At 38.6% G+C, this 19,549-nt stretch overlaps 1 protein-coding gene across 1 annotated transcript in view; it reads left to right on the top strand.

The window, feature by feature from the left end:
* The first annotated feature begins 257 nt into the window (after window positions 1–257).
* SLC38A9 (solute carrier family 38 member 9) overlaps window positions 258–19,549 on the top strand; it is a 102,879-nt gene continuing 83,587 nt past the window's right edge. The window contains 3 exon segments of the mRNA XM_043978343.1: window positions 258–370; window positions 1,114–1,155; window positions 7,397–7,549. Coding sequence (XP_043834278.1) covers window positions 7,446–7,549 — 104 coding nt within the window. The 5' untranslated portion in view covers window positions 258–370; window positions 1,114–1,155; window positions 7,397–7,445.

Genomic DNA, 19,549 nt, shown 5'->3' on the forward strand with positions numbered 1-19,549 from the left:
CCTCCGGAAGGCCCCTGAGACTGTTTCGGGGGGGGGGGGGGGGGGCAGGAAGGGAGAGCGTCCGTGGCATACAAGCCACCCACGTTCCTTTTCTGGAGCAAAGGAGCAAAGCCGAGACGACCGCTTCAAATCAAGCCCAGGTTTGCCGCGGGTCCTTGTGGGATCTGTAGTCCACATGGATCGAGAGGTTCGAGGACAGCCCCCGACGAGAACTCCATTCCCCATCGGCCCTCGGGGCCCGCCCAAGTTGCCACTTCCTGTTTAGGGAAAGCCGGGGGACTGCTGCTTTTTTGAGTAGGATTGTAGGGCAGTTTGATAACGCTGTCCTACCATCGCTTTGGCTCCCTGCCCACCCACCCCTCTCTGTCAGGTAGACCCGCCGCTCCTCCCAGTCTTTCCTTTCTCTTCAGTCTCTTTCCACAGATATACAGAGTCCAGCCTCCATCCCCGAGCGGGAGGCTCGAAAGGGCTGATCCTGGGAACGTCGGTAAAGCGCTTTGGGATCCCCCAACGTCTGGGGCTGGGGGCGAGGGGCTCAGCAGGGAGGGGCGGCTTAATTTGAAAAAGAAAATAAAAGGGATCCATGCTGCTTGGTGCCGGGACAGGATTAAAAAGGATGAAGATATATGGGGGCGGGGGCGGGCTTGGAGGGAGTTAGGGTAGAGGGTTGGGGGATCACGGTAAAATCAGTCCCGGGGTTTGGCGCGAGGACAGGGGACTCGCCAGGCTGGTTTGAGGCGGGGGAAAAGAAATCCACCCATCAGAGGACCCTAGCACGGGGGAGTTGAGGGACCTCTGACCCAAGACAACATGAATGAGGAGACATGGCAGACCCCCATCCCACCCCACCCTCCCCAGAGTAGTGTCCTGTATTGGGGCCTCCGACTTGGGCCAGGTTGTTTTGAGGGAGGCCCGGGAAAGGAGTGTGAGCAGCAGTCCCTGCTGTAATACAGAGCTCTGAGTCAAAGAGACTTTATAAAGTTGCAAATCAAGGGCGTGACATATGATCCATCCCCAGGTTAGAGAGAGGCAAGGCAATTTTATATCATCTGTTATAGTGGTGAAACTGGTGGTGGTGGTGAAATCTAATGTGCCTCCTCTTTTGTGTTACAGCATTCCCACTCCGAAAAGGATTTTTCATATGCTGGCCAACAGGTAACTAGTGAAGAAACTTATTTCTTCATATCTTTATTGAGGAAAGATAAATCCAGAGTGGCATTGCTTTTTTGCCTTATAAGTATATCATGTTAATATAATGAGGGTTGGTAACAAGCTGAGATGCTGCCTAGGCTTTCTTGCTGTAAGAGAGAAAAACATTTTTCACCTTATTCCCAGATTCTAGAATTTAGAGCTGGAGGGGAACTTTTTAGATAATTTAATTTATTATTATTATTTATTTATTTTTATTTAAATAAAAGTATTTTATTATTTTCCAGTTACATGTAGAAATAGTTTTCAAGATTTGCTTATATAAGATTTCAAATTTCAAATTTTTCTCCCTCCCTCCCCCCCCTCCCCTAGACAGCTGGCAATCTGATATAGGTTAAATATATACAATAACATCAAACATATTTCTGCATTAGTCATGCTGTATGAGAAGGATCAGAGCACAAAGGAAAAACCTGAAATCAGAAGACCAACAGCATCAAAAACAAAAGAAATAGTATGGTCCAATCAGCATCCATATCCCACAGTTCCTTTTTTTTTCCCCCCTGGATTTGGAGAGCCTTTTCCATCATGAGTCCTTTGTTCCATTGGATTGGTGAGAAGAATCTAATCTATCACAGTTGGTCAACACATAGTGTTGATGATATTGTGTATAATGTTCTTCTGGTTCTGCTCATCTCACTCATCATCAGTTCGAGATAATTTAATTTTACCCCATCATTTTGTAGATGAGGAAACAAAAGTCTAGGGAGTTTAAATCCAAGGTTTTTCAGTGCCAGAGCTGAGTTTCTAATCTCACATTCAAATCCCATTGTTTTTTCCACTTTTTTCACTACAATTAGGAGAATTTAATCTACAGTAGATCTCATATGCCTCTAGAAATAAATTGATTAGTTAAAAAACAAAGTATCTTGGGGGCAGCTAGGTGGTACAGTGGATACAACACTGATTCAGAAGGACCTGAGTTCAAATTCGGCCTCAAACACTTGACACTAGCTATGTGACCCTGGACAAGTCACTTAACCCTCATTGCCCCACAAACAAACAAAAAACAACAAAGCATTGTTAGATTCCATCTTAGTGCTTTAAATACTACATATCTTCAATGATTAGGAAAAGTTGATGGTCCCATTCATTGTGACCTTAAAATATGCTATGTATTTTACAGAATATTTTACAGAAAGCATTACTAGATCCTAATAGGAAGTTAGATATACATGTGAATTGTAGATTAGGTAACAGCATAAAGATAAATACGTAGAAACTTTGATTTTAAAAAGGCATGTCCAGAAGATGGGAAGAAGAGCAGTCAGGGGTGGATAAACACTGAAGTGTGGTCTACTTGTCTTCTAAGAAGTGTCAGAAACATGAAAGTTTAGAATGAACTTAAGTTGACGAGGAAAGCTAAATACAGGTTTATTTGGTTTTTAGCTATATAGGGGAAAAGCCAATCAGATGATGGTTAGGCTTGCTGCTCAGGGTAGATAGAACTTGAAAATGTACAACAGAAAAAAGGCAAAGCTATTCAACTTTTGTTTTGGGTTTATCTATCCAGGAGAAGTGTCATAGGACTAGAAAGCACAAAAATGGGTATTTGGAGTAATAAGTTGCCATCTAAGATAAGTAGGGAAATAAAAAATATTTAGCTGCCCTTCATGAGTTCAGTTTCAAAACTACCTCTCAGATTACTGTAAGAACTGGTAAGTGTGATGAATCTTCGAAATAACTGTTGGGAATCTCTGAAAGATTATGGAGGGTAGGAAAAATCACAGCAACAGTCCCCATTTGGGGGGTGGGGTGGGGGAACGAAGGTTAAGTGACTTGCCCAGTCACACAGCTAAGTAAGTGTCAAGTGTCTGAGGCCAGATTTGAACTCAGGTTCTCCTGAATCCAGGGCCAGTGCTTTATCCACTTTGACAACTAGCTGCCCCCAACAGTCCCCATTTTCACAAAAGGGAAGAGAATGGAAAATGCAACACATAATAAGCCAGTGAACTTGACTTGCTGGCAGAATTCTAGAAAGTATTATTCAAGAAGTGAATAATCACAAAAAGTCAGGATGGTTTCATCAAAGAAAAGTCCTATCAGACTAACCCCATCTCCTTTTTTTTTTTTTTTTGACCAGGTTCTAAATTAGTGTGTTAAATCAGGTGCAGTTTACTTAGATTCCAGCAAAGCATATGACAGTCTCTTATGGATAAGATAGGAAAATGTAGGCTAGACAGTAATAGTTATGTGAGTTTGTAACTAATTGATTGGCTGGACTGAAAGTTCATTAATGGTACTGTATTAACCTAAGTTGCAGCCAAAAAACAAATATGGTATTAGGTTTCATTAAGAGAGGCTTAGTGTCTAGAACTAAGGAAGTGCCGGTTCCACTTTGTTCTGCCATGGTTTTACCCTTTGTGATATTGTGTGCAGTTGCAGGCATCACATTTTGGAGTGGGGCAGTCAGCATGATGAAGCACTTGATCATGCCATATTAATATTGACTGAAGCAACTGGTAGTGCTGAGTAGAGAGAATTAAGGAAGGTAGGATAGCTATTGTCAAGTACTTGAAGGATTGTCATGGAGCAGTGGATAGAGTGCTGGGCCTGGAGTCAGGAAGACTCATATTCATGAGTTCAAATCTGACTTCAGATGGTGACCCTGGGCAAGGTACTTGACCCTATTGGCCTCAGTTTCCTGATCTGTAAAATGAGCTGGAGAAGGAAATGGCAAACCACTCCAGGATCTTTTCCAAGAAAACCCCAAATGGGGTCATGAATAGTCAGACACGACTGAAATGGACTGAACAACATGTAGAAGAGGGATTAACTTGTTCTTCACATTTCTCACTCTTATCCTCATGTCACCACAAGCATATGTTTGACCCTAGTTTTAAGCCTTCAGCATCTATCCCCTAGATCATTGTAATAACCTTCTATTGATCTCCCTGCCTCAAGTCTCTTTTCTTTACAATTCTTTTTCCACATAGCTGCTAAATTGATTTTCCTAAAAAGTGCAGGTCTGACCTTGTTACTTATTAAATTCCTGTGGCTCCCTATTATATCTATGATCAATATAAATTCTTCTTTTTGGCATTTAAAGTCTTTCAGTGGCTTCCCTTGGCATTAGGAAGACCTGAGTTCAAATCTTGTGTTAAACACTGATTTGCTGGCAAGACACTTATCCCATCTCAGCCTTAGTTTCCTTGTTTGCTTAGTTTCAATGGCCTCTTCCATCCCTTCTGGTCTACAGACATCGGTCTCTTTTAGGTATTCTTTGGCCAAGCCATATTGGCCTTCTTTCTGTTCTTTTCACATGATACCCTTAACCTGTCATCACTAGCTGTCCCCCATATACTTTCTCCCCTCTGCCTCTTAGTATCCCTGTTTTTCTTAAAAAATCAACTCAGATACTACCTTCTATATGAAGCCTTTCCTTCCCTCTCAGTTGCTAATGCCTTCCCCCATTACATGTAATTTTGGGGTTATCTTTTGTGTATTATATGTGTATATATTGTCCCCCAATAGAATATAAGGTCCTGGAAAGGGGAACTATTTAATTTTTTCTTGGTATACGCATTGCCCAGCATGTAGCACACAGTAGGTGCTTAATAAGCACTTAGTTAATGATTTTGTTTATTTCTGTTTGGCAGAACTAGGATCAGTGGTCAGGAATTGCAGACTGACATTTAGTCTCAGTATAAAAATATCAACACTTATAGATACCTGGAAAAGTGGAATTGGACTGCTATTGTAGGTTGTGGATTCCCCTTCACTGAAAGTTTTCATGTGAAGGCTAGATTATTCTTTGTAGAGTATGTTGTAGAAAGGATTTTTGTTTGTACATGGGTTAAATTTGATGACCTCTGAGGACTCTTTAAACTCTAAGATGCTGATTGCGTGTCAAGGAATGGGAGTTGGTACCCAGATAGCATCGTTTCTTGAACGTGCCTACCATAATTACTATAGACCATGTTGCTGTTAATGATGTTATTTTAAAATCATCATTGGCAGCAAAGTTTGTATTTATAACATATTTGCAACTCTACAGCATCATTGAGCAAAGAATCACTGAATACCAGAATGGAGGAGGATTCTATATAATTTCTGGTTTTGTTTGAATACTGTCTTGACCCCTCAAATTTTCAGTATTCTTTCTGTTGCAAGATGAATGATTGATAGTTTTTGTTCTTCCTGTTTTGTTGTAGATGAAGAGCATCCAGATGTTGCTAATCATTGTAAGCCGCATTGTATAAGGAAATATTTTTTCCTTGATCTTTATGGATCAATTATTCTTGAGTCTAATCTAGGTAGCTGCTTTTGTGTTTTGAATTCCTTTCTCCATCTGTGTTATTACCTTTATGGTATTAACAATAAGTCACAGAATCTTAAATTCTTACAGTTGGGAGAGAACTTGGAGGCTGCCTCATCCAACTGAATAGGAATCCCTTCTGCAATATCCCACCCATGGCTTGAGAACCTCTAGTAATGGTCAGTCCATTCTACTTTAGTACAGCTTTTGTAAGTGTTAATAAGTTTTTCCTTACATAGAATTCCGTTTTTCCTTTCTGGATTTGCCCTCTGGGGCCGAACAGAGAAAGTCTTAGACCTTTTCCACATGACAGCTCTTTCCTGCCTTCAACACAAACAGCCCTCATTCTTACACTTTTTTCTTTCCCCTGACAGTATTTTCTTCTACAGGCTGAACATTAACAGGAGTACTAGGAGTTGGAGTTTGCCATGTGGAAGACAGAGACATGCCACCAGGGTTCTTGACTATCTTACTCAGAGAGACTTTTTTGAGTTTCTATGTTATAACTAATTTCATGATTTACCAGGATGTTTTCTAGATTTGTAGGAAAGTAAAACCAAACCCGAAATTTTATCTTTCCCACCAAGTATTTTAATTCCTTTTTCAAGTCCCATTCTAAGTATGGCTTCCTTAAAATCACTTTGTTTTCACTGGCTGATATTTTAAACTCCATGTTTTATTCATTCCATCCAAGGAGCTTCTCTTACAGAAAGAAGTTAATCAAATTGACAATTTCTTAGTCAAGACTAAAAATCCTGTTTTGACCTAAAAACCAATCTGATTTTTAAAAATTAATGGATCAAAATAGTAAGACTGAAAAAAATACAATCTTATAAGGCATCCCATAAGCCCCTTATTCCATCAAATCATACAAAGAAATTGATGGACTTATTTTTTTGTCATTAGCCAATTTTGGTAGATAATAAAAACTAGAGATCCATTTTCTGTTTCTTTCCTCGCTACTGACTTTGAAAAGAAAAACAGACTCTGCAAAAAGTATATAAAATGAGATACTTTCATGGAGACACAGCACCATCTTGTGGTTTTGTAAGATATGGTGCCTAAAGACTTAGGGTTTTGCATTTCTTAGCATAAATGATGTCATCTCTTGTACTTAAGATATAGAAGAAATGAAACCATAGGCCCCAAATTCCCCATTTCACTATAGATACTATGCACAGGCTATGGACTGTGTCTTCTAGGAATGTATGTGTTCAGTGTCTGTACCCATATACCCTGTGTGTATGTGTGTTTACGTGTAAATATACATTTATGTTTATATACATATAAAAATAATGCCCAGGATTTTTTAGCTAGACTAAGTATAGCTTTATTCCTTACTATAATATTTTTCTTTAATATAACATGACTTCCATGGGACATTCAGGAAGATGTGCTTTTTGACCTTTCAATTAAGACTTGTCAAAGGCCACAGAGATAGTATCTTTCAGTTTGATAGAAGTACAGATTTAGTAGATTATGTATACTTTAACAATTCTGTCTGCTTCATTAATAATAAGGGATCTCTTTCTGGGCCAGTTTGATTTATGGTGATTTAAGAATATTACCAACACAGAATTTTTATCTGTTCTAGCCAACTGTCTTGTGTTCTGCCAACTATACCTCTTTTTCTTTCAGCTGAGTGTTATTTGTGTTTGTTACAAGTTTCCTAAATTGGTAATTCTCCCTGAGGTCTTAGGACCAATTCCTTTCAATTTATATTGTTTTCTGTCATTAAAGTATTTATTAAACTGAGTCCCTCACTAAATTGCCAATGAAATTAAAATTTTAGGCATTTGTTACATGCCCCCAGGAATTATTTCATGTTTGTTCTTTTTCAGTTCTATACACTGAAAATTAACTTTATAAATAGCAAAATCATGTCTTTTATATAGTGAATGAAAATTACTTATCTTTTTGTTTATAAAGGTCAGAATTCTTCGGAACTTGGAGATTTTAGGAAATTCACCTTTCAAATATGGATGATGATTCTAGACCTCTCCTCATTTCTGAGGTGGATACTGAAGTAGATCCCCAAGTTATGAACATCCAGTTTGAATCAGCAGACGTGAGATCCAAAAGGTGAGTATTTTATTTGTCAGTAACTGATAGCCTCTGACCCTTGAATTTTTTTGTACAATTGTGCAAATATTATTATTAGAATATTTAGTGTTTTTAAAAAGTTAAATTACAAACAGATTTTGATTTGATAATCAAGTAGCCAGTTTCTCATTTTATTTCTTGGGATTTTGTTTTCAGGTGGCAGTATTTACCCTTCTGTTTATTGATTTTTATCAAATTCATTGTAAAAGTTTACTTTTATATCTCAGGTTGTATACATTTAATGATATAATATCTGGGATTAATTCATTCACTATCACTAGAGTCTTATACTGTTTGAAAAGTCCATAAGTTAATTGATTTTCAGTGTTTGAAGAAAACAGTTGTTCAGTATATGAATGATTTTATCTTAATAAGTACTGACTAAAATAAAAATGACCAGTTACGTTTATGTGCTAAATGCACCTTCCCTTTGATTCAATGTTCCCATTCCTCCACAACAAAAATATATAGCATGTTTTAGTTCACAGATTGAGTGATTAACTATTTGCTGAAAACACTATTATTTTTCATTAGAAATTGATTTGTGGTCCAAAGCTTTTCTCTAGTGCCCATCATGATGGGGTGGTGACCTTGACTTTTCACTCTTGTCTTTTTAAGAATGGTAAGTATATGAGCAGGCAGAGCCGAGAGAGAGCTAGTCCTCAGGTTCAGCTAGGCTTGGGCTCCAGTCCTGTTTCTTCCCACATACTGGCTTTGGGCAAATCCTTCTCTCACTGCTCCAGGTAGCCTTCTATGACTTTAAGTTGCAGAAAAGGTGCTAATAAAGGGAGTTCTTCAGTGAAGCTTTCTATACTGATGAAATCAGAAGTCTTATATAGATACTAGCCATATTGAAATTTGTTAGTTTTGAAATTATGAATGATCTGGTCAGAAGAATGTGAGTCTGAGCATCATAGATTTGAGCGGCAATGGACCTTGGAGATAATCTAGGCAACATCTTCATTTTACTTCTGAGGAAACTGAGGCCTAGAGAAATTAAGACTTGTCAAAGGCCACAGAGATAGTAAGTAATAGAGCCACGATTCAAATGCAGGATTTCCCCAGATCCAGTATTCTTTGTCATTTGTAGCTTAAATAGAAGTTGTATGGTCTCATGTAGAGTTAAATAAATCAAAATGAGAGACAATGAAGGGAAACTTTGTTAGCCTTCATGCCCTAAATCTTAGCACTGGCTTGACTTAAAGAACAAAGAAATATTATAGGCTGTTCCAGTAAAAACTAAAAACTAACCCCCCCCCCCCAAAAAACCCCAAACAACCAACCAGATATTAAAATGCCAGAAAACCAAGCAACTTTTGCGCACCTTTTAGCATGAAGTTTTCTAGCTTTACCACACAGGGGAGCCTGAAGCCATGATAGCAGTTTTGATATAAACTGAGACATCTTGTTATTTTTGCTCTCTTTTAGTTTGTCATCTTCTGTTTCTCTGATTCACCTTCAGCATGATGAGGGTTTTAGTTTATTGAATGTATAGGAACAATCATCCATACAGCAAACATATATTAAGTGCCTACTGTGTTCCAGGCACAGACAAAATAGTTCCTGCGCTCAAGAAACTTATATTTTATTGGGCGAAAATGACATGTCCACAGAGAAGTAAATACAAAATAGTGAATGTTGTAAGTGGGACTTATTCTAGTCTGGAGGACTTGTAGAAGAGATTCCTTTATTGAGCAACAGATGGGACTAGGTAACTTCCGTAGTTACCTCCAACTTTGAGGCCATGATTGATTTGCCATACTGGGTCAGACCCTTCATTCATGGAATCTTAGAATCTAAGAGGTGAAAGAGACATTCAAAATCATCAAGTCTAATGCCTTCATTTACATATGAAGAAGCTGAGACCTAGAAAGGGAAAAGACTTGCCCAGTAGCCATGTCAAAAGTCAGTATCAGGGGCAGCTAGATGGCGCAGTGGATAGAGCACCGGCCCTGGATTCAGGAGTACCTGAGTTCAAATCTGGCCTCAGACACTTAACACTTACTAGCTGTGTGACCTTGGGCAAGTCACTTAACCCCAATTGCCTCATCCAAAAAAAAAAAAAAGTCAGTATCAGAGCTGGTATAAGCATTCATGTCTCCTCCCTCCAAGGCCAAGCCTTTTTCTGCTCCCCACATTTCCCTACCATGTGAATGATGACATCCTCATTTATTTATTAAAATATGCTTTATAGATCTCTTTTGTGCTTTTGTTACAACCATTTTAAACAAATTGTATCCTCCCTTGTGACAGAGAAAAACAACTAAACCAGGGGTTTATGACCTAGAGCCTAAAAATAAATAAATAAATAATAACCTAGGGTCTGTGACCTTATTTTAAAAATATTTTTATAACTGTTTCAATGTAATTGATTTCCAGGGGAGCTAGGTGGTGCAGTGGATAAAGCACTGGCCCTAGTTTCAGGAGGACCTGAGTTCAAATCTGGCCTCAGACACTTGACACTAACTAGCTGTGTGACCCTGGGCAAGTCACTTAATCCTAATTGCCTCACAAAAAAAAAAAAAAAAAGAGCCAATCATTAAATTAGGGGGCAGCTAGGTGGCTCATTGGATAGAGCACTGGCCCTGGATTCAGGAGAACCTGAGTTCAAATCCAGCCTCAGACACTTGACACTAGCTAGCTGTGTGACCCTGGGTAAGTCATTTAACCCCCAATTGCCTCACCCAAAAAGAAAAAATGGCAAGTAATTTATTTCCTTTGTAATCTTTATGTTTTATGCATTTAAAAATATTATTCCATAGCCTTCCCCAGACTGCTCAAAATGTCCATGATGCCAAAAGGTCAAGAAACTGAACTAAGCAAAAACATTTGATACCATAGCCAGTTCTAACAATGTGTGCAGTATTCTATCTAGTAGTCCCCTCTCTGTTTTTAAACAGCTGAGTGGTATCGTAGATAGTACACTGAACCTGAAATTTGGAAGAACTGAATGCAAATCCTGCCTTAGACACTAACTAACTGTGTGACCCTGAGCAAGTCACTTAACCTCACTTACTCATAGTTTCCTCATCTGTAAAATGGGGATAATAATAGTCTCAAGGTTATTGTGAGAGTGAAAATTGATGTTATTTGTAAAAAAAATTTTGATAGAGGTTTCATTATCTGTTCTTGTTCCCCTTCATTGGTCTTTCCATTACTCAGTTAAACTTAGTTTAGTGGTCTTTTCATTTACATTATGCTAGTCATTGTCTCTTTTTCTCACTTCATATGTATCTTTCCATTTTTCTCTGCATTTTTTCATATTTATCATTTATCACTGCATAATCATTTTTTATTACACTCATATTCCAGTTTTTGAAGACATTCCTTAATTGATGAGTGCCAACTTTGCTACCACAAAGAATGCTGTTATGGATATTTTATTTTATTTGACCTTTAACTTTCTGCCTTTAACTTGCTTGGGGTATATTCCCAGTAGTGGGATCACTTGATAGGTTAAAGGGTGCATAGACAATTTAGTCATTCTTCTTGCATAATTTCAGATTGATATCTAGAATGGTTGGGCCACTTCACAATTCTACCAATTGTGAGTCAGTATGGAGATTTTTTCCATTGCCCCTTCCAGCATTGTTTTTTTTTTTTTTTGGTCATTTTTGCCAATTAGAATGGTGTGAGAACAAACCTCAGGGTTGTTTTACTTTGCAATGTCTTTCTTTTTTAGTAATTTTTAGTCCAAAATTATGAAACATTAAATAGAATGAGTTTTTGCATATACATAGTAGGACAAAAAAAAAAGAATGATAAATGAAGCTTCTGGTCTCTATATACCATGTTTGTTTGTTTGTTTTTTTAGTGAGGCATTTGGGGTTAAGTGACTTGCCCAGGGTCACACAGCTAGTAAGTGTAAAGTGTCTGAGGCGGGATTTGAACTCAGGTACTCCTGACTCCAGGGCTGGTGCTCTATCCACTGCGCCACCTAACTGCCCCTATACCATGTTTTTTTTTAAAAAAAAACATTTAATAAGATCAGCCTTTAATTTTCAATGGCATCCTTTCTGGTCTTCTATCTGTTCTTTTCTCTCCATTTAAAAAAACTTGCCTCAGTTACCCTACTTTTTTCTTTGCATTTCATTCATTCAGTTAACAAGCATTTAATAAGGACTTCTTATATGCCAGACAGTATGCATTTCTTTTTACTGTTTGTGATTTGGAGCATGTTTTCATATGGTCATTTATAGTTTGCTTTACATTTTGAACATTGTTCCTCCCCTTTGACCACTTATTTATTGGGAAATAGCTCTTGATGTTAAATATTTGTGTAGGTTTCCAATATATTTTCAATATCAGACTTTTCTTGGTAATAATTTTATGCAAATATTTTTCCTATTCTACCATTTATCTTTAATAATTTTATTTCTGCACAGGTTTTTGGATTTTATGTAGTCAAGATGATCTTTGATTATCTTTTCTCTGCATTGTTTACTTCAGAATTCTTCCCTTAGCCACAGGTGTGAAAGATATTTGGTCATATTTTCTTCTAATCTTTTTATGATGTGATGCTTTAAATTCAGTTCACATGTACAGCTTGAGCTCATCATGAGTTATGTTTTAAGATTTTTGTCTAAATCTAATTTCTGCTAAGTTTCTCGTTGATTTTCCTTATGGTTCATTTCAAAAAGGGAATCCTTCCTTACTGGTATATATTCTTGGGTTTATCAGACCCTGGGCTACTGTTTTCAGTGGTTTCTTTTTCTTACTTATCTAGTCTGCTTCACTGGAACTCATTTTGTATCTCCCTTATCAGACTGAGAAAGTGGTCCGTTGGACCTCTCAGCATTTAGGGCACTTGAGATCCAACTAGACCCAGGGACTATCATATTATGTTGGGCCAAGGGTCTTCCTTTTCTTTGGTAGTGGGCTCTGTCAGTCACTGTACCTCTTTAGTCCATTGTCTTCTCATCTGTAAATCAGGAATTTGGACTACCTAATCTCCAAAGCCCCTTCTAATTCTGACAGTTTTCTGTGGATAGAGCATAGAGGCTTTCAAGTTACCAAGGAAAAAGTTGAAGTTGCATTTTATTTTTCTGTCATTCTGGTGTCACCTTTACTAAGCCTGCTGTCAGGGAATAGGTAAAATTTAGGTCTTTCATTCCTGTTTTTATGTCTCCCTCTCTTCCTAAATGCTCAATGTCTTCATGCTGTCTATTGAATGTCCTCTGTGGCACTTTATCAGGCCCATCCTTCCCAGGCTGTGCTTTCTTTCTTTCCCTAAACACTTATCTTTATTGTGTCACATTTTCTCAGGGTTCTATGACAGCCGACAGAATTGCAAAGTCTTCTGGTCAACTAATCACCATTGATGTGTTAATGGTTTTATATGCTCTCTCTAAAAATGATAGCATGACAAGGAGAATATAATGTAAACCTTTTGACTCAAAGTGTAAGGTAGATGGCGCAGTGGTTAAAGCACTGGCCCTGGATTCAGGAGTACCTGAGTTCAGATCCGGCCTCAGACACTTGACACTTACTAGGTGTGTGACCCTGGGCAAGTCACTTAACCCCCATTGCCTGCAAAAACAAAACAAAACAAAACAAACAATAAACAAAGTATAAAGTGAAGTCCTCAACTGAGAGGGGGATTAGGGAGTGCTGTGGGATGATGGAAGAGAGAAGAAAAAGTTTCCAATAGCCATTGGGATTGGGATTGAGAATCAATTAGGAAGGAGTGAAAGGACTGCCTTGCTACAGTGGGTTCTCAGTTGAGGTTAGATAAATTTGTGGTGTTCCCAGTCATCATGGTTAAGTGACTTCCTCCAAAGGTTTGAGTCTCTAATGGTGAAATGTTAAATACCCTGGGAGGTCAGTGGGGTCTTCTGTCTAAGAAGCCAGCACAGTTGAGTGGAAAGAGCACTGGTGTGGAGTCAGAGGACCTGGTTCAAATCCCATTGTTACAAACTGCATAACTTTGAACAAGTCAGTTAACCTTCTTGGATGAGTTTCCTCATCTATAAAATGAGGGAATGGGGCTAAATGGTCCTTGAGGTCTCTTACAACTTTCATTTTATGATCCTTTGGTTCTATTTTCAGTTAGGTGGATTTCTCTTTTTTCTTTTTTTTTAATATTTAATTTTCCCAAATTACATGTAAAATACAAATTTTGACATCAGTTTTTTTTGGGGTGAGGCAATTGGGGTTAAGTGACTTGCCCAGGGTCACACAGCTAGTAAGTGTCAAGTGTCTGAGGCCAGATTTGAACTCAGGTCCTCCAGAGTCCAGCTGCCCCACATAGTCCTTGTTTTCAGGGGGCTTAGATTCTGTGGGGTTTTTTTGGCGAGGCAATTGGGGTTAAGTGACTTGCCCAGGGTCATATATCTAGTAAGTGTTAAGTGTCTGAGGCCGAATTTGAACTCAGGTCCTCTTGACTCCAGTGACAGTGCTCTATCCACTGTGCCACCTAGCTGCCCCTTGACATCAATTTTTTAAAACTTTGTGTTCCAAATTCTCTTCCTCCTTCCCTCCCCACTCCAAGAACTCAAGCAATTCAATATAAGCTATACGTGAGCAGTAATGCAAAACATTTCCACATTAGCCAGATTGTGAAAGAAAACAGACAAAAACAAAACTTTAGATAAAGGAAGGAATTAACAAAGAAATTACGCTTCAATCTGTATTCAGATGCCATTAGTTCTCTCTGTAGATGGATTGCATTTTCATAAGACCTTCAGAGTTGTCTTGGATCATTGCATTGCTGAACATAACCAAGTCATTCACAGCAGATCATCTTAAAGTATTGCTGTTATTTTGTCGACAGTACATTTCACTTTGCATCAGCTCAGGTAGGTCTTTCCAGATATTTCTGATGGCATCCCGCTCATCATTTTTTTTATAGTAAACTACATTCATATAGTACTTTAAAGAGAGATTTCCTCACAATAAACCCATGAGGTTGATTATTGCAACAATGGTAATAGATTCCATTTATATAGTACCTTATACCTGACAAAGAATTTTCTTCACAACAGCCCAGCAAAGTACCATACGTTTTGTCATCATCAATCAATCGTCATCATCCTCAATCAACCCTCATCATCAGTTGGTCCTCATCTTCATCCAGTCATTATCCATCCATCATCATCATCTTATATTACTCTTGCCTCTGCTTCAAAATTTTTTTCACAGTTACTATTGTTAACTGTTTCCCTCCATCCTATTCCCTCCCCATGATATTTGTTCTTTTTTCTATCTTCTTTTACCCTATCCCTCCTCAAAAGGAATTTGCTTCTGACTGTCCCCTCCCCTCCTCTGTCCTCCCTTCTTTCACCCCTCCCTTCTTATCCCCTTCCCCTCCTACTTTCCTGCAGGGTTAGATAGATTACCCAATTGAGTGTGTATGTTATTCCCTCCTTGAGCCAACTCTGACTAGAGTGAGGTCTTTAAGCCAATTCTGGTGAGTGTAAGGCTTATTTACTGCCCCACTCCCCCATCTCAGGTAGATTTCTCTTTTACCTCTCATATCTAGAGAAGCCCACTTAGTTCACCTATGCCTGAAACTAACTGCACTCACTATATTGCAATTGTAATCATTCTTTAAATATTCCTCATTAGTTTATGTGGTGCTAACAATTTTAGGAGCTTATATAGTCTCAGTGACCTTAAGTGGGGCAAGAAGGGAGCATCCCTGCCAGGCTTATTCCATCTTTTCCTATGCCTTATTCTTCCTAACCTAGTCTTTATCCTTTCCTTGGTCTCTATTCCACTTCTCAGAAATTTCCCAGACCAGCACCCTGCACTCAGGCTACACTACTATCCCTTCCCAACCTTTACCACTTAGTGAGCCAGTACAACCCCAAACTCTCCTCTGCCCTAGAATCCCTTGCTACCTTGTCTTGCTCATGCTTTGCCAACAACCAACCCTGGATTATTCTCACCATCTGCTTCTTCCACTCTTCCACATGTGCTACTGAATATAGCTGGAAGAATTCACAAAGTTGTGCTGACTGGGTCTAAGACACATTTGTGTTCTTTAATCTTAACTAACTGGGCCTTCACTTCAGCTAGACAAGCCTTTTACTCATCCTTAATTAATTTTCTATAGGACAGCTAGGTAGTTCAGTGGATACAGTTGCTGGGCATGGAGTCAGGAAGACTCATCTTCCTGAGGTCAGATCTGGTGTCAGATACTTGGTAGACCTTGGGCAAGTCAATCAATCTTATTTGCTTCAGTTTCCTCATCTGTAAAATGAACTGGAGAAGGAAATGAAAATTAAACAAAGTCTGAGGTTTTACCTTATACCAGTCATATTATCAAATATGCCCTAGAAGGGGAAATGACAATTGTTTCAAATACTGGAAGAACAGATAAACAACTGGCTTCTGGCAGAACTATGAACAGATTCAGCCATGTACTTGAAACTTATAGCTCCTCAAATCAATAAGCTCCACACATAACTTTGGACCCACTGCTAACTCTTCTAAGCTTCTACCTTAAAAAGATTAAAGAAGGATTTCAGAATTCTTCTACATGGAGGTGGCCCATTTGGGAGTGATGGCGAGATTGAGGGTGTGGCTATCTTTGAGGGTGGCTGAGGTGGGAGGCAGGAACGGCTCATGGAAGGTGAGTGAGTTGAGGAGCTACGTGGTTAGGATATTTGAGGGATAATGAACATATATGTTGAAGTTCCTTGGGATGAGGGCAAGAGTTGGAGAGGAGAGAAAAACTGTGTCAGATATAAACTCATCAAGGAAGAAAGTAGAAGGACCTGGGGGCAAGGGGAGATGTGTAAACAACAGTTCACCAGGATTTTGTGTGGTGTCTATTGTTGTTTTTGTCCAGTCATTTCAATCATGTCTGATTCTTCATAACCCCATCTGGGGCTTTCTTGGCAAAGATATCTGAGCGGTTTGCCATTTCTTTGCCTTTTAACTCTCACTGTACTGATTTTATATTTATTTGTTCAAAAACCTTTCCATTTTATGTAATCAAAATTGCCCATTTTATCTCCTGTGATTCTTCCTGGCCCTTGAGAATTCTTCCCTTACCCATAATTATAAAAGATTTCTCCTTTCATCCTTTTCTCATTTGTTTATGATGTGACTTTTCACCCATTTAGACCTAGTTCCATTTCAAGCTTATTGTGATTTATGGTGTGAGATGTTGGACCAAACTTAATTTTTAAATGAAATAATACATTTCAAATTATATATTGTAAAAGCACTCAGCATGGTGTCTGGCACATAGTAGGTGTTTAATAAATACATATTTCCTTTCCTTCCTCCTCATTTCCTGCCCCACTACTTTGCAGTTTTCTCAGGAAGTTTTTTCAAATGCTTAATCTTTTCCTCAGTCGTTTGGCACCTTAGTTTATCAAGCTTTGTTCCATTGTTTCTGGATAGTGTGTACCTAACCTTTTCTACTGATGAGCTTCTCTAGTTTCTTAGCCAATGCCAAGTAGTTTTTATGATTGGGATTGGTAGTTTTGTTTGAGTTTTGGTATTGCTAGGTTGTCCTTCAAGTCATGCTCCTGTATCTTTGTTCCTTTTTACTGATAAACTCCTGGAAAGAGTCTTATGCATTTGTTACCTCAACTTCCTCAGCACTCTTCAATCCCTTGTAATCTGGTTGCAGACCTTGACATTCTATGGAGACTCATCTCCCAAAGGTTAACATTCAACTCCTGGTTGCTAGATGATCTCTGAGGTTCCTTCCAGTTCTGTAATTTTATGATTCCATAATGTTTTCTTGACTTGTTTTTCATTCCATCTATAGGTACTTTGGGGAGAGTTAACTTGCTCTTTTGTTACTATTTCTGTCTTCCTCTCCCTCCTCATGTCTTTGCCCAGGGGAGCACTATTATTTGAATAAGGTGCTCAGTTACAGCAATACTGGCCTTGTAATTAAAGTTATCCTGGGTCTGGATATGAGTCTTGGTAGACCAGGCCTGTTGAGAGCCTTTTATTTTCTTATACTTGTTACTCCTCCATATATTTCCATGTTTTCCCCATTCACACATCTCATCCAGATACCTCATTTTATATCTGTGGAAGTGGAGATGAAAGAAAGGAAATGTGTATTTATTAAACACCTACTATGTGCCAGATGAGAGAAATTAAGCAGCATGTCCAGGGAAACAGAGGAAGGATTCCTCAGACTCCCAACTCCAACATTCCTTTCACTATATCATTCCAGGTCTCTTTGCCTGCCCACCTGAGTGGCCTCCACTGCTTCCTTCTTGTCTGTCTCTTCTCTCTTTCACTGTTTGGAAGTCAGTTGGGCCTGGGAATTTGGAAGATAGAGGAATGGAAGGCTCAAAAAAAAAAAAAGGTCTGGTAGAGTTCCATCAGAGGGAGGCATCATGGTACAATGGGAAGAACTTGGACTCCGGAATCAGATAACTGGGACTCACCTTCTATTTCTAATGTTTACTACCTGTGTAACCTTAGGCTTCCGTTTTTTTGCCTGTAAAATCAGAGAGTTGGACTGAATGATCTGAAGTAGTGCAGTGGGTGGGAAATAAAGAAATGACTGGCCTGGGGCCCCTCTTTAAATGGAGGTTTGGGGAGAAAATCTTTCCTCTACAACTATTTATAGACTTAGAAATTTGTCTGGGAGGAGCCCAAGGTGCTATTTTAAACTTTGAATTGAATTTAATCAGAGCTGGCTTTCTGGGTCTTATGCTGTATCAGAAAATTATCTAATTCTTGAGTTAGAAAAAACCTTAGAAATCCTATCTAGGCCAACTATACTTGAAATATGAATCCCTCAAAGACACTCCAGGAAGTGCCTCTCCAACCTTTGCTTGGATGCATCTAGTGAAGCAAAATTTGGTATTATATCACATTTGTCTGTTGTCTGTTATATCACATCTGTTGATTGGTGGAGGTGACTTTTAGTTGTGTTGCAGCATCCTCTAAAAGGATAGTCATTGATCTTACAAAGGACATGAAGTGCTATTTCCTTGAGGGAAGTCCATGAGAGAAAAATCCACATGAGAAGAGAGAATGCCAAGTGACAGCTCTGGGTATCATCTCCTTCCTTGTGATATCATGGACTTCCAGGATAAAAGGTACTTTGATTCAGTTGGAGAAGATTAAGGCTGAGGGTTAAGGGTCTTACTTATTTTTCTGTAATATCGGTTCCTGTGTGATAAATTGTATGTTCCAAATACCTCATGTGCAATTGATAAATTACATTTATATAGCACTTTAAGACTTGTAAAGCATTTTAAATATATTATCTCATTTAATCCTAATAATAACCCTCTTAGTTAGAATCACAAGAATAATCCCCATTTTATAAATTAGGAAACTGAAGCTCATATAGTTGAAAGAATTTGCCTATATTCACACAACTGATAAATATGAGAGGCAGGATTTGAATTCAGTTCATGCTTGACTCTTAAGTCTAATATGTACAGGATTGTCCTATGTTTCAAAAGCTCTTTCCATTTTTGGAGATTGAATTACTTTTTTTTTTTTTCAGGGTCCAACTCTTTTTTTTTTTTAATTTCTTTTTTTTTAATAGAATTTTATTTTCCAAAATATATGTAAAACAAATTTTAACATCAATTTTTTAAAAAAAATTGTTCCAACTTCTCTTCCTCCTCTATTCCCACCCCCCCCCCACTAGAACTCAAGCATTTCAAAATAAATTATACTTGAGTAGTCATGGAAAACATTCCCCCATTAGCTAGGTCGTGAGAAAAAAACAGTCAAAAAACTCCCAAAACTTCAGACTGAGGAATTGTCAAAGAGAAAAAACATTTTTTTAAAAAATGTGTTTCCAGGGGTAGCTAGGTGGCGCAGCGGACAGAGCACCGGCCCTGGAACCAGGAGCACCTGAGCCCAAATCTGGCCCCAGACACCCAACACCCACCAGCTGCATGACCCCGGGCAAGCCACCCAACCCCAATTGCCTCACCAAAAAAGAAAAAAAAAAAAGAAAAGAAATGTGTTTCCATCTATTTTCAGATACTATCACTTCTTTCTCTGTAGATGGGTTGCCATTTTCATAAGTCCTTC

Source organism: Dromiciops gliroides, chromosome 1 (assembly GCF_019393635.1).
Source record: "Dromiciops gliroides isolate mDroGli1 chromosome 1, mDroGli1.pri, whole genome shotgun sequence".
NCBI lineage: Eukaryota > Metazoa > Chordata > Mammalia > Microbiotheria > Microbiotheriidae > Dromiciops > Dromiciops gliroides.